Raw genomic sequence first — 13,214 nt, 5'->3', positions numbered from 1 at the left:
GAAGAAGAGGAGAGGATCCAGCTCTTGCTGAAAAGATAAATGTTATTGTAAGATTCCAGGGCTAAATTCAGTCGGGAAGAATGATATAACCACTGGGGAGGGTGTTGCTATTGTTATTTGTTTGTTTTGATTTGTATAATGAAAGGTGAATGCAGAAAAAGTAGAAAGAAAATGTGGCCTCCCAGAATCCAGTGTAACCAATGCATACTGACTATTATTAACACTGCCATCTGTGGTTTGATAGGCCTCAGGGAACAAACCATCAATTTCCATAAGTAAAATGTGATATAGCATTATTCATACTACATAGTTGTCTCATTTTCTCTGGCATGTACTTTGTAAATCTTAAGAACGATACAGTTAATGTTGACTGTTACTATGGTAACGTGTTTTTTTCTGGACTCAGAGACCCTTGCCTTCACATCCATCATTTAATTCAAGTCTTCCAGAGAGAAATTTATTAGATTTCTTATTTCTTTTCTCTTTCTGAATTTAATTCTGTTTCTTATCTTGAAAAAAGATTTCTACAAAATCTGGGGTCACAGTCCTTTTAAAACATATTTGCACCCCCACAACCTCTCTCACACTGCCCATTGGGCCATGTAGTCTATTAGAGAAGCTTAAAGTAAAACAAAGTAGGTTTTTGTTTTGTTTTGTTTTGTTTACTTTATTGGGTCAACTGGTTAAATACGCAGCTATAGAAATGAAGAGACTCTGAAAATACAATAGTAATTATACTGTCATTTGTTTATGACAATTCTATACAATAGTGTACAGTATTATAGTATAGCTATGTCTTTAGTATATGGTTGTGCTGTAAATCTGTGGTTCTAATTAATGCCCCCTCCCTGCATCAGCCAAAAGGTGACTGCACAGGGGAAAGCCCCAAGATATTCTCCTGCTCCCTGATGAGCAGTTGCCCAGGGATGGGGCCTTGGGAGCAACTCCTCTGCAGGCGGGCAGGCCCCAGTTTCCAAGCTGGGATGCCCTTGAGGAAATCACTTGGATGAACCATCATCAGCCACCAAGAGGGACCCTCGACTGGCTTATTTGGTTCATGTTGCCTTCCATGTATTTGGGTGGTGCTGGCCCCTCAGGCAGAACAGTAAGGTTCCCTGTGCATTTCACAAAGCAGCTCACTAATAGAACATGAACTAGGACCAAGTGTTCCCAGAGCCCCATCATTTGCACCATGGAGTTCACTGGTTATCTCTTCAACTATGATATACCCCTACCCCACTTCCCAGTACTTAAAATATATGTATTTATATAGAAAAGGCAAACAAACCATTAGATACAAATAATAAGAAGTTAAAGTAATAATACACTCAAGAAAAGAAAAGTAACATTCTGGAGAAAAATCAAATGGCAATGAGAAGTTCCTACTGAAATGTCAATCAACTTGTAAAAGTGAGATGAACTAAAATTAACTGAAAAAGACAGATGTTTAAAATAGCAAATGAAATAAAAGGCCATATGGTGCTGGCTAGAGTATAAGTACTACTGTATGTTGCTGGAGAAAGTGTAAATTGGTACAACTATTATGTTTCATCTAATCAAAATGTAAAATGCACACTAACTATAAAATGTAAAATAACTTAGCAAATTTATTTATAGTAACTTATCCTACAGATATTCCTGCATAAACACTTAGTCACACAAATGAAAAAAGACTGCATTGTTTATAATACTATTAAATAAATACAATCTAAATAAACATCAATATTACATAAATTATGGTAAATTTATTAAATGAAAACTATATACTATAATAGGGAAGGAAACAGTTCACATTCACTCAACAGAATACTACAGAGTAGTTAAATTAACATTTCCAGCTATGGCTGCAGAGTTAGAGATGTATCAACAGAGATGGCTCTAGGCTGGGGGAAAAATCAGAATGATATCTATATTTTATTTTACAGGTGAATTTATGAAGTTTCTAAATACGTAAACTACTTGTACAGTTTATGGATATATACATATTTAAACCTACCCACACAACCCAAAAATATAAAAATAAACCCAGGAATGCTAAATATGACATCTAGCACATTGTATAGCTTTATACATTTTGAATTTTGTTTTTACAGTACTAGAGATTCAACCTGGGGGGTGTCACTCCAGCTCTGAGGCACATCTCAGGCCTTTTTGTTTTTTAATTTGAGACAGGGTCTCATTTGTGATCCTCCTACCTCAGCATCCCAAGTAGCCAGAATTAGAGGTGTGCTTCACTGCAGCTAACATTATTTTGAACTTTATAACACACACATCAAAATTAAATGTACACTTTAAAATCAAACTATCTTTCTGTACTATTTGCTAACTTTAAATCCTTTACCCATCCTTAAATCTCATGCCTTGTGAAAATTCTTTCACTCTACCCCATCTCAAAGATTATGATTATAAAATATTTCAATTAAAAAAACTCCTTTTAATTGCTTTCTCTCATAAGAATACATCCACTGAAGAAAAATTAAATTCTGATAAGCAAAAATAAGAAACCTATACCTCCCTTCTGGAGATATCAACTGTTAATACTGGTATATAGCCTTGCAGATTTCATTTTACTGTGTCTGTGTGTACACATCCTATCAATTTTACAAAGGTGGAATCAGTATACATCTTGTATATTTTTTATTACTAATCAGTTAGATTAATCTAAATTTGTCTTGCTCACACTATACTACCTATAAGTAAGTATATGTTAAAACAAAATTGTATAAAACTGAAAAATAGGAAGAAATACTAAAATAAGTCAAATGAGTCTTGCTATCCTACAAATTGTTGATATGACATGCAGGTAATAGGTATCACTAAGATAACTAAGTTTTGATTACTCAGATATAACATACAAGAGATAATAATCATAGAGATATACCAGAAAACTGGACTTATGCATACTGTATTCCATTTTTCAAATAAGGAGAAAGATGAATTAAAGAAACTAAATAACAAAATTTTTGTCATGAATCTTCAGGATATTCAGAGACTACAATAATACATAGGGTTTAGGAACACTTAAGAAATGCTAATAATTACGTATAGAGCAAGTTTACTAAAAAGAAGTCATGTTAAACTATTCTAATTTTCTCCTTTGTTAATATACTGTATTAGTATATTAGCTGACATGTAGAATGTATGACAGTATGGACTAATTTTTTAAAACTGCCATATATATGGAGCCAAGAACAATGCCAGGCATATGTGAGAGACTCAATCAATATTTGTTGAAAGATTGGCTTAATAAATGATGTAATAAATTAACCAAGGATTTTGATATTTCTCTAAAATTCTGGTGGCCTAAATGGACAAATAAGAACTAAATTTTGCTATAATTAGATATAGTCACAGCTAAATAAATTATAACCAAAAATAAAAACCCATAAAGATTAAGAAATGTCACAGAGTAATCTCCTTGGTCCTTTCCTAGTCAATACTATTAGCAATTATGAGGAAGAAAGAGAAGGTAAATTTAATGTATAGATAATAACTTGTACTTAATACACTAGATATAAGAATTGTACACTAACAGTACTGACGGTGAAATTCATTAAGCTGATATTTACAGTTATAAATTAATATTTACTTAAAAGAAACCAACTGAAGTACCCTATAATCCAGCAACTTCACTCCAAGGTATATCCCCAAGAGAAATGAAAACAAACGTCCACCTAAAAACCGGTACACAAATGTTCATAGCATCACCATTCTTAAAAGCCAAGAAATGGAACCACCTAAATGTCCCTCAACTGATGAATGGATAATAAAATGTGTTATACCTATACAATGGAATACTATTCAGCAAAAAAAAAAAAGAAAGAAAGAAATAGAATACTGATTCAAAAATAGCATGAATAAACCTTGAAAATATGCAAAGTGAAAGAAGACAGACATAAAGGACCACATATATTACATGATTCTAGTTCTATAAAATGTCCAGAAAAAGCAGATCAATAGAGACAGAAAACAGATTAGATTAGTGGTTGCCAGGGGCTGGGGGAAGAGAATGCTGAGACAGTAACTAATACTTGGTATAGAATTTTATTGGGGAGTTAATAAAATTTTATAAAATTAGATAGCAGAGATGGCTTTTCAACTCTGAATATACTAATAGCTACTGATTTACATACTTAAATGAACGAATATTATAGTATATATGAATTGTATCAGTAAAGTTGTTATTAAAAAAAGAAAGAAATCAACTGATGAATACAGAATATAAGGTATCTGTCAACAGAACTATTCATCAGAAAGATAACTAAAGGTTATAATTTACCATAAACTTCACTTAATGTAAACAACAGTTATGACTAAATAAATAATCACAATATAAGGCTGAATTTTAGCACTATGGTATCCATATCAAGAAATGTAATAGTATTGACATATTCTGTGCCAGTCAAGTTATTTCAACTATATTATATTCTTAGTGCAATGTCCAAGAAAACTAGCTTAAGCCCAAAGGAATGTGTACAGAATTGAAAAAGGATCAAAAAGCCATGTCACATGAGAAATATTTGAAGAAATGAAGATTGCTTAGCATAAGGGAAAATAGACTTGGCATTCACAACTATCTTTAAATCTATGTGTCTATGACAGAAAAGAGAGTAGATTTGTCCTGTACAGCTACAAATGACATAACAGAGTTACGAAGCAAGCAGGAGTAAATTAACCTCAGCATGGACTAGAACTGCCTATAACAGTTGTAACTGCCTCATTGGAATAATGCCCTCCACAGAATGCACAAATTCAAATAAACACTATGAGACACTAGTCAAGATTCTATTTCAGAAAAAAATTCTATAATACATACCAGATTAGAAATGATATTTTTACCAAGCATGGCACATAACCTGTAATCCCAGGGACTCAGGAGGCTGAGGCAAGAGAATGTTAATTTAGAGGCTCACAACAACTTAGCTAGAGACCATGTCTCAAAATAAAAAACAGAGAGGACTACGGGTATGGCTCAATGGCAAAGCACCCTGGATTTAATCCTCAGAACAACAACAACAACAACAACAAAGTGATATTTTAAGTTTCCTTCTAATTCTAAAATTCTATGATTTTATCCTAATTCAGAATTGTGTAACAAAAAATAAACTAAGTATATAAAATACCAAAATGTAGAGGATATAAAAATTTACCTCATTGTTCTGTAATGGTGGTTTTCCACTTTTCTTACTGCAGGAGGAAAAAAGAGAGAGAGAGCTTTACTTTATTTGTAAAATATGATCATCATTAAAATGATCCTAAGATGTCAAAAAGAATATACCATATTCTCCAAATAGGTTTCTTTCCATATCCTCCTGAGAGAACATGTTTAAAAGTAATAGTTTAGTTGTTTCTTTACAGTTTCAGTAACCCTTATCTGAAATGCTTGGAACTTGTTTTGGATTTCAGAGTTTTTCTGATTTTGGAATATATGCATATTTATTATCAGCTGAATATCCCTAATCTAAAAACATGGAGTGCTCAAAAAGTTTCAGATTTTAGATTTTTAGATTAGAGATGCTCAAACTGTACTAAGGATTATTTCCAGGAAGTGATAGTAAGTGTTAACTACAACTATGTGACAAATATTTTGTTTGGCAATTTTTACATATATATTATATAAACATATACACTTATTTTACAAATCCTTCTATGTAAAGATGGAAATATATTTTTTTCATTTGTGAATCGAAGTTTGGCCATATAAACTGTTTTCACAACTGGGACTTCAATAAATTTACACTAAAAAGAGCTTGAAATGTTTGTATACTGAAACACTATTTATACAGTGAAACACTGAAATGTTTCTCTAGCTGCTGGGAAACTTCCCCCAATCACATAGGAAATCCTGTGCCAGTATCTCTCTTAAAAATGAGAGAACATGTGTCATTCACATATTAGAAATGAGAAAACTGGCCCGGAAAGAGTAAAAGCCCAAAGTTTATGATTTGGCTACTAAACCATGCTACCTCCCTAAACAATATAGTTAACCAACTTAGGTCCTTTTATTACATACTCCCAGAGTACCTGTGCTTATATATAATAGTGATTATATTTTTAATTTCTTGTTTTATGCATATTTCTTTCTAGAAAACTAGTTCCATGAGATCAGGAGCTACTGAGGATTGGTTTCTCTGAAGCTGAGATAATAGGGTATTTGGGATACAAAATGTTTGAGATTAACATCGGTAAATTTTAAGACAGAGAAAGCAAGTTCAGAAAGAACTGTGATACAGGACCAACAAAATTTTAACCAACTAAATGAAAGTTCTAAAGCAAGTAATGTCCATCAGAGCACTCTGTGATTTCTCTGCCTGCTTAATATATAAATGTGTGCTGCCACAAAGAGGTCATGACTCTGCAGCTGAGGTGGACCTTAAAGCATGGGAGAGGAGGCTGCCTGGATTTTGCATTTCTCTACTAGGTAGTAATCCCTACTTTAAAGAGGAATCTGAGCAATACATCTCCATGTCAACTGCAGGAGTCAACCCTCTATGTTCAACACTTTGTTGAGCTACAAAAATCTGCGTAATGAGCATTTTCAGTAATAAAATACCAGTTCACCCAATAAAGCTAGAAAGCCAAACTTAATTACAATTCAACAAATGTTATTTTTAAAAGTGCTTAGGTTTACTATTTCTAATATCAATTGTATTACAGGATTGTTTATCTGTTTAAAACTGTTACAAATTATAAAACTATTTCAGAAAATGCCTTTTAGCACAACAAATATAATAATCAACAGAATGAAGAGACAGGCTATAGATGAAAATATTTGCATACATGTGATAATCCAAAATACACAGTAACTCATATGACAATAGAATGAAAACAAATAACCCAATTAAAAAATAAGCAAAGGACCTGAATTATCATTTCTCAAAAGACATATAAATGATCAACAAACATGAAAAAATGTTCAACATCTCTAATCGGCAGAGAAATGCAAATTAAAACTGCAGTATCACCTCACAACTGTTAAGATGACTATTATAAAAAAGGCAGAAGAAAACAAGTGTTGATAAGGATGTGGGAAAAGAGGAATTCTTGTACACTGTTGGTGGGAATATAAATTATCATGGCCATTATAGAAAACAACAGCAATTTCTCAAGGATTTTAAAATAGAACTCCATGATACAGCAATTCTATTTCTGGGTATACATCAAAGAAAATGAAATCAGTATCTTGAAGAGAAATCTCTACTCTCATGTTCATTGCATTATTATTCATAATAGACAAAATATGAAATCATCCTAAGTGCTCATCAAAGTCCATCAAAAGATGAGTAGAAAAAGAACATGTAATGTAATATATAATGGGATATTATTCAGTCTTTAAAAAAGAAGGAAATCCTGTCAATTACAACAGCATGGTTGAATCTGGAGGACATTATGCCAAATGAAAGAAACCAGGCACACATACACACAAAGCAAATATTTCATTATCCCATTTATAACGTGTAATCTAAAAAAAGTTGAGATCATACAAGCAAAAAGTAAAATGTGATTGCCAGAAGCTCTACTCCAGGCTGAAAGGGGGCGGAGATGGGGGGAAATTGTTGGTCAAAGGATAGAAAGTTTCAGTCAAGAACAATAAATAAGTTCTGTAAATCAACTGTAAGAAAAGGTGACTGTACTTTGATACCTGTAATTACTTCATAAAATGTATACATCAAAACAAAATTCTAAAAAATAAAAGTCAATAAAAATGTCATAGCATTGCTAATAAACATTACTAATTGGTATTTATACAGCTAAATAAGAATCCATGTAATAATTAGGTACATTTACATATGTATATACATACACACAAAGCTCTCCCCCCTCTCTCTCTCTCTCTCACACACACACACACACACACACACACACACACACCAATGGGTCACATGATCTCCTGGTGCTTTTTCTGCTTCAAGTTTCCATGAAATACCTTGTTCAGAGGGCACATCTTATTAGGCATTCCCTTGGCCTAAGCACATAATTAATGTAATCCTATGTTCTTAGATCAGCCTGTGATGATTAAAACAAAACATTATTCTGTTGCTCTATGTTATTTTCATGATTATAAACCAAAATTCCATTTTATGATCTCAGTTTTTCAGAAATTCTCTAAAAAAATCTCTCATTTATAATCATCCCCATAAAAGAAAGTTTTAATGGCAAAATTATTCAATATGAAGTCAAAAGTTGAAGAAAGATTTTCTCAGCTTTGCATTAGTATACATCAACCTAATACAAATTCTACTACTGCAAATTTGTTTATTACCATATATGTGGTCTGTAGACAATCACTTAACCATTCAGACACAAATACCAGCACTGAGATTTGTGAGTATGGCAGACACTAAGATAATCAAGAATGTGCCAAATGTGCCAAAATGCAAACACAAAATTAGAAAATTCTCATAGAACTTTAGGACCTAAGGGACAGATCTTAGACCTACTATCCTCAGGTCCTAGAGATACCACTCTAGCCCACCTCAGTCAAAATCTCTAATGACTTTCCAAATCTCCAGCTCCCTCCTTTTTCATGAGTTGTTGACTTGAATATCTGTTGTTTAAACAGGGTTTAATGAAAATATTGTAAATATTATAAACCTGATGTCCACATCTGAATGTGCCTTTCCACCCTAAACCTACTCTTCCATTTTCCTATACTGAACATGGGTCCTAATTCAGTGAAGATATTTCATATATACTAGCCACCCAAACAACAAACTTAGGAATTATTCTGAGATATCTTTCCTTTCTCACACCCTTCATTTCCAGTTGTTCTCTACACTCTTTCCAACTCTATTGCCACTTCAACTCAGGTCACCAAAATTTCTCACATGATCTAGTATAATATTCTTAACTGCTTTCTAAGTAGTTTCCTCATTATTCATCTCTCTTCTCCTATTCATTACAGCAATCATACCAAATATGGCATGCATTACACACAAATATACAAGTACATATATATGCACACTCTCTATTCTCTCTTCTATTCATTACAGCAATCAAACCAAATATGGCATGCATTTCACACAAATATACAAGTACATATATGTGCACACTCATACATATATAAATATACACCCATACACATTGACCACATATATGTATATAAAACATGTAACCTGTCAATTCAACTAAAACAATGCTTAGAACCTAATTTTAAATTTCAATAAACAGGGGAAAAGGTTAATAATTAAAACATCCAATAAAAAAAAAACTATAAAGGAACAAGGGAAAGCAGAAAGTAGAAAAGGCATAATAAACACTAATGGATAAAAACCCCAAGCGTTGGTTCTTTGAAAACTAAAGCATCAGATAATCTAATTCTAAAAGGAGTACAAAAATGCAAGATAAAAATAAATAAGCACAAAATAGATGGAATTCACTCATTTTTAAATGAGACTTCTTATCTCAATTTTCTACAGAGATTTGAAACCTTGAATGAAATGAGTAATTTTTTAGAAAAAGGAAAAAAACTAAACAGCTTGCCTACCTCCTATCCACCTCACCCCTTAAGAAAAAGCACCAAGTCCAAAAGATTTATAGTGGAATTCTACAAAATCTCCAGAGAAGAGATAATTTCAATGTTTTGGCTATTCTAGGGCATTAATAAAAGAAAGTATTCACATTATTTTTGCTTCCAGTAAAATACCAACACCAAAAAGCTGAAAAGTAAAAATAAAAAAAGGTTTCTCACTCTCAAGATAACCCACGTTCTCCCTTGAACTCATTTTCCTAATTTTGTTTTTGTGCCTCTAAAAATAAATTTTTGAGCAAAAAAACACATCTATTCTCACTTCTGCCAATAGTGAGAATGCATTGGATATTAAAAAATTAAATACTTTATAATTAAATATTTTAAAATAAACATATAATCACTTTCAGAACAATGTCCAAACTCCACAATGTGGTACTCAAGAACTTCATGACCTGGCTCTAGCCTTGTTTTTCAGGCTTATCTCCTGTCAATAAATACAAATATTCTGTGCTTAAGTTACCTTAACACAGCACATTGAACTATACAAAACTGCAAATATTTGACCATTTCTCACTTATGAAGTGGCAATTTCACATGCTTCCATCTAATGCTATGTTAATCTTCCAGTATGTCTTTCTATACTTCCCCTTAAAAAGCTTCTTCCTCAATTAACCTACTTAATTCCTACCTGTCTTGAGAACTCAGCACATGACTTCTTAGAATGGAGTGATCATCTCTTATCAGTTTGCCTGGAACAACCTTGCTTACACCTACTGACCTTGTATAATGATTAATGGTACTGTCTTTCAGTCTCAAAACTGTGCCCATTAGAAAAATAAATTACAGGTGAACCTGTCTTAGAAGGCTTCTCTGTTCATTTTCCATGAACAAACAGTGTGTATTAAGAATCCTCTGTGCTCCCTTTACAATCTGTACATCATATCTGTCCTTCATCAGCTACTTGAGAGCAGGAACCAAGTCTTGCTCACCTCTTTATCACTGATGCCTAAGACTATGACTGGTACATGGAAGGTGCTTTAGAAACTTCTGCCCTGTTTGCCTTTTAAATTTTGTTTACTTAATATGTTAGTAAAGTTACTTTCAAAATTAAAAAAGGAAGGAAACTGTTAATTGAGTTAGGTCAACACTTTTGGAATTTACCAATAAAACAGAAAGATCTAAACAACCAGATATCTAAGTGACCAGCTTTGGAAAACCTGCTAGAGCTGAGGCAGTAAGCCAACTGAAATGAGTAAATGAGAGAGCAGTTTTCTAAGACAAGCAACATGAGGAATACAAGGATACTAATTTTTTCATGAAACACTCAGGATAAGTGCTCAAAAGTTCAGCTACATTTGTATATACTTTTTTTTTTAAGTATCTCTTGATATCTAGAATTTTTCCAAATAACTTGAGTGTTTTATCTAATTTTTAATATAATTGAATCCCATTTAGAAAAACCCATACCTGGACACAAATTATTTATCATTGACCACTGAAGTATTTCTAAAAAATTAAAAATTAAAAAAACAACCACCTGCATTCAAGATAAATTAAAAAAAAAATTGAGATTTTTCTCAATGAGTATAATTTGATTTTTCTTTACATCATCAAAAGCACAACGATCTGGAGATAGACAACAGAGGCCAAGAGTATACATATCTTAAAAGCCAAATCCTAATAATAAAATCCAAATTTAGTAACAATGTGTTTCCATAAAGCAAATATTATATACCTAAATTTAAGTCAATTAGAATTCATTTAAGGAGCCATTGATGACAAATAAGAAGTCCAACCCAAAACTTGTTTTTCCTTATGCAATTCTTTCACAAATCAAATCTCCCAGTTAAATGCCCTTGGCAATAACAACTTTCATCTTCTAAGGATTTGAATTCATTTTTAAAATGCCCAAAAGCAGTTCAAGTTATGTCATAAAAGGTAGGTGATTATTTCAAACATTGATGCTTTTGGTCCACTGAAATTACAGACTCTACCATAGAAGAATTGTCATGGTAAAAAGAGGGGAAAAAAGAAAGAAGCCAACAACTCAACTCTGATGCAGAGTACACTTAAGACATAGGTACCCCAGTAATGATCCATCCCTCAAAGTACTAGTGGCCAACAATAGTGATACACTGAAGCCACTAAAAATGAGCAGCTTTCCTTATGTCTCTTCAGCCGGTATCCTTTGTGTGGCTGATCAATGTCATGGCTTACCATGGCCCTGAATTACCACTAAGTGATGATCTGCTATTTACTCTACTTTCTCAAAAGCATGTTCATTTAAAACACTTGCACATTAATGCAGTCAGTGAAAATCCTGGACAGACACATTTCCATATTACTCAGAAAAGCAGGGATGCGTTCATCAAATATTCAACCACAGTGAACTTAGTGATGTATTTTTTTAATATAAAGAGGAATTTGACCCATTTTTTCATTATGAAATTCCTGCCATTCATCTTCATTTTTGAGAAATCGGTAAGCAAAGACACACTTGACTGTGTGGGAATGACATGCCCTAGACTAGTTGAACTAGTAATGTATGCTAATGGATTATAGTTGCTTGATGAAGAGTTAATTCACATTCCAGAATGTTGTAAAAATCTGTCAGCACTGAACTAGAGGAATGTGAAATCTCATGTAGTGCTTTTCTTGAGTTTGTGAAGATGTATGGTGGCCACCTGTCTCAGTTATCCATTATGAAGAAGTATTAATTCCTGGCAAAAAATATAGTTTGGAGCAGATCCACTGGGAAGTGTCCAAGCATTCTGGTAGGATGTGATTTCCAGATACAATGCCTACTTGGTAAGGACTGCATGATGAAGGGCATGATGAATAGCACCTTAACTTCAAGCAAATATATTATAATAAAAATTTATTTGCTGTCATTCTGATATAATTCTACTATTTTGTGGGACATAACTTTGGGGTACCCAGTGTATACATAAGGATTATTTAATAGGTTATTTAATTTCACATGCCTGACTTATGGAGATGTTTTGAATTTGAACTCAATCAGCCAGCTACATCGTATTTGAAAACTATACATTCAAACCATCTATAATAATCCTGTAAATCAGTTTGGGGCAGAAAACTCCATTTGCTCCTTTAGCCTGACAACAATCAAATCTCTAAAACTTAAGGAAAAAAAGATTTCAGATTAGAAAGTAATAACCATTTCTGAAGATTAAACAATTCATAGTCTGAAGGAAACAAAAGCTATACATTATAATATCTAAGAAGCAAGTACTAAGAGGTTTTCTGAAAGACAGAGAGAGAAGAGAGAGATAATTTCTTTAATATTTATTTTTCAGTTTTCAGTGGACACAACATCTTTATTTTATCTTTATGTGGTGCTGAGGATGAAACCCAGCACCCCGCACATGCCAGGCGAGCGCGTTACCGCTTGAGCCACATCCGCAGCCCCTCCATTCATTTTTTTAAATGACATTTTAAGGTCTTCAATTATACATACACCTGTTATGAGTGAGGTGTTTAATATAGCTCAGGAAAGTGAGCATTTTATGATAAAAGTATAGGATATATCCACATCTAATGACAAAGATTTGTTGAATGTTCTCATGTTACGAAGCTGTTTTAAAATTAAAAAAAAAAAAAAGTGTGTGGGGGGGGGAGTAAGAAATTGGAACACTTAGAAAACTGATAAATGTCGCACAGTGGTTATTATAGAAGGGTAACACACAGAGCCAAGTTCAAACTACAAGGAAATAAATGGAAT

The 13,214-nt window shown here is 32.9% G+C and overlaps 1 protein-coding gene and 1 pseudogene across 9 annotated transcripts in view; one reads left to right on the top strand and one right to left on the bottom strand.

The window, feature by feature from the left end:
• Window positions 1-13,214, bottom strand: part of LOC143405143 (glycogen debranching enzyme-like) — an 82,566-nt gene that overhangs the window by 47,079 nt on the left and 22,273 nt on the right. For 8 of the 9 annotated variants that reach the window (XM_076863503.1, XM_076863497.1, XM_077109911.1 and 5 more), the window contains exon 2: window positions 5,151-5,187. The exons of the other annotated variant lie outside the window; for it this stretch is intronic. Coding sequence is in view for 1 of the 8 variants with exons in the window: in XM_076863504.1 (XP_076719619.1) it covers window positions 5,151-5,155 (5 nt within the window). In the remaining 7 variants the exon portion in view is untranslated. The remainder of the gene's footprint in view (window positions 1-5,150; window positions 5,188-13,214) is intronic. 9 annotated transcript variants of the gene reach the window in all.
• LOC143403413 (F-box/LRR-repeat protein 3 pseudogene) lies at window positions 5,901-12,284 on the top strand (annotated as a pseudogene).

This window comes from Callospermophilus lateralis, chromosome 7 (assembly GCF_048772815.1).
Source record: "Callospermophilus lateralis isolate mCalLat2 chromosome 7, mCalLat2.hap1, whole genome shotgun sequence".
NCBI classification, from domain to species: Eukaryota; Metazoa; Chordata; class Mammalia; order Rodentia; family Sciuridae; genus Callospermophilus; species Callospermophilus lateralis.
This window is presented reverse-complemented; position numbering and strand designations above follow the sequence as displayed.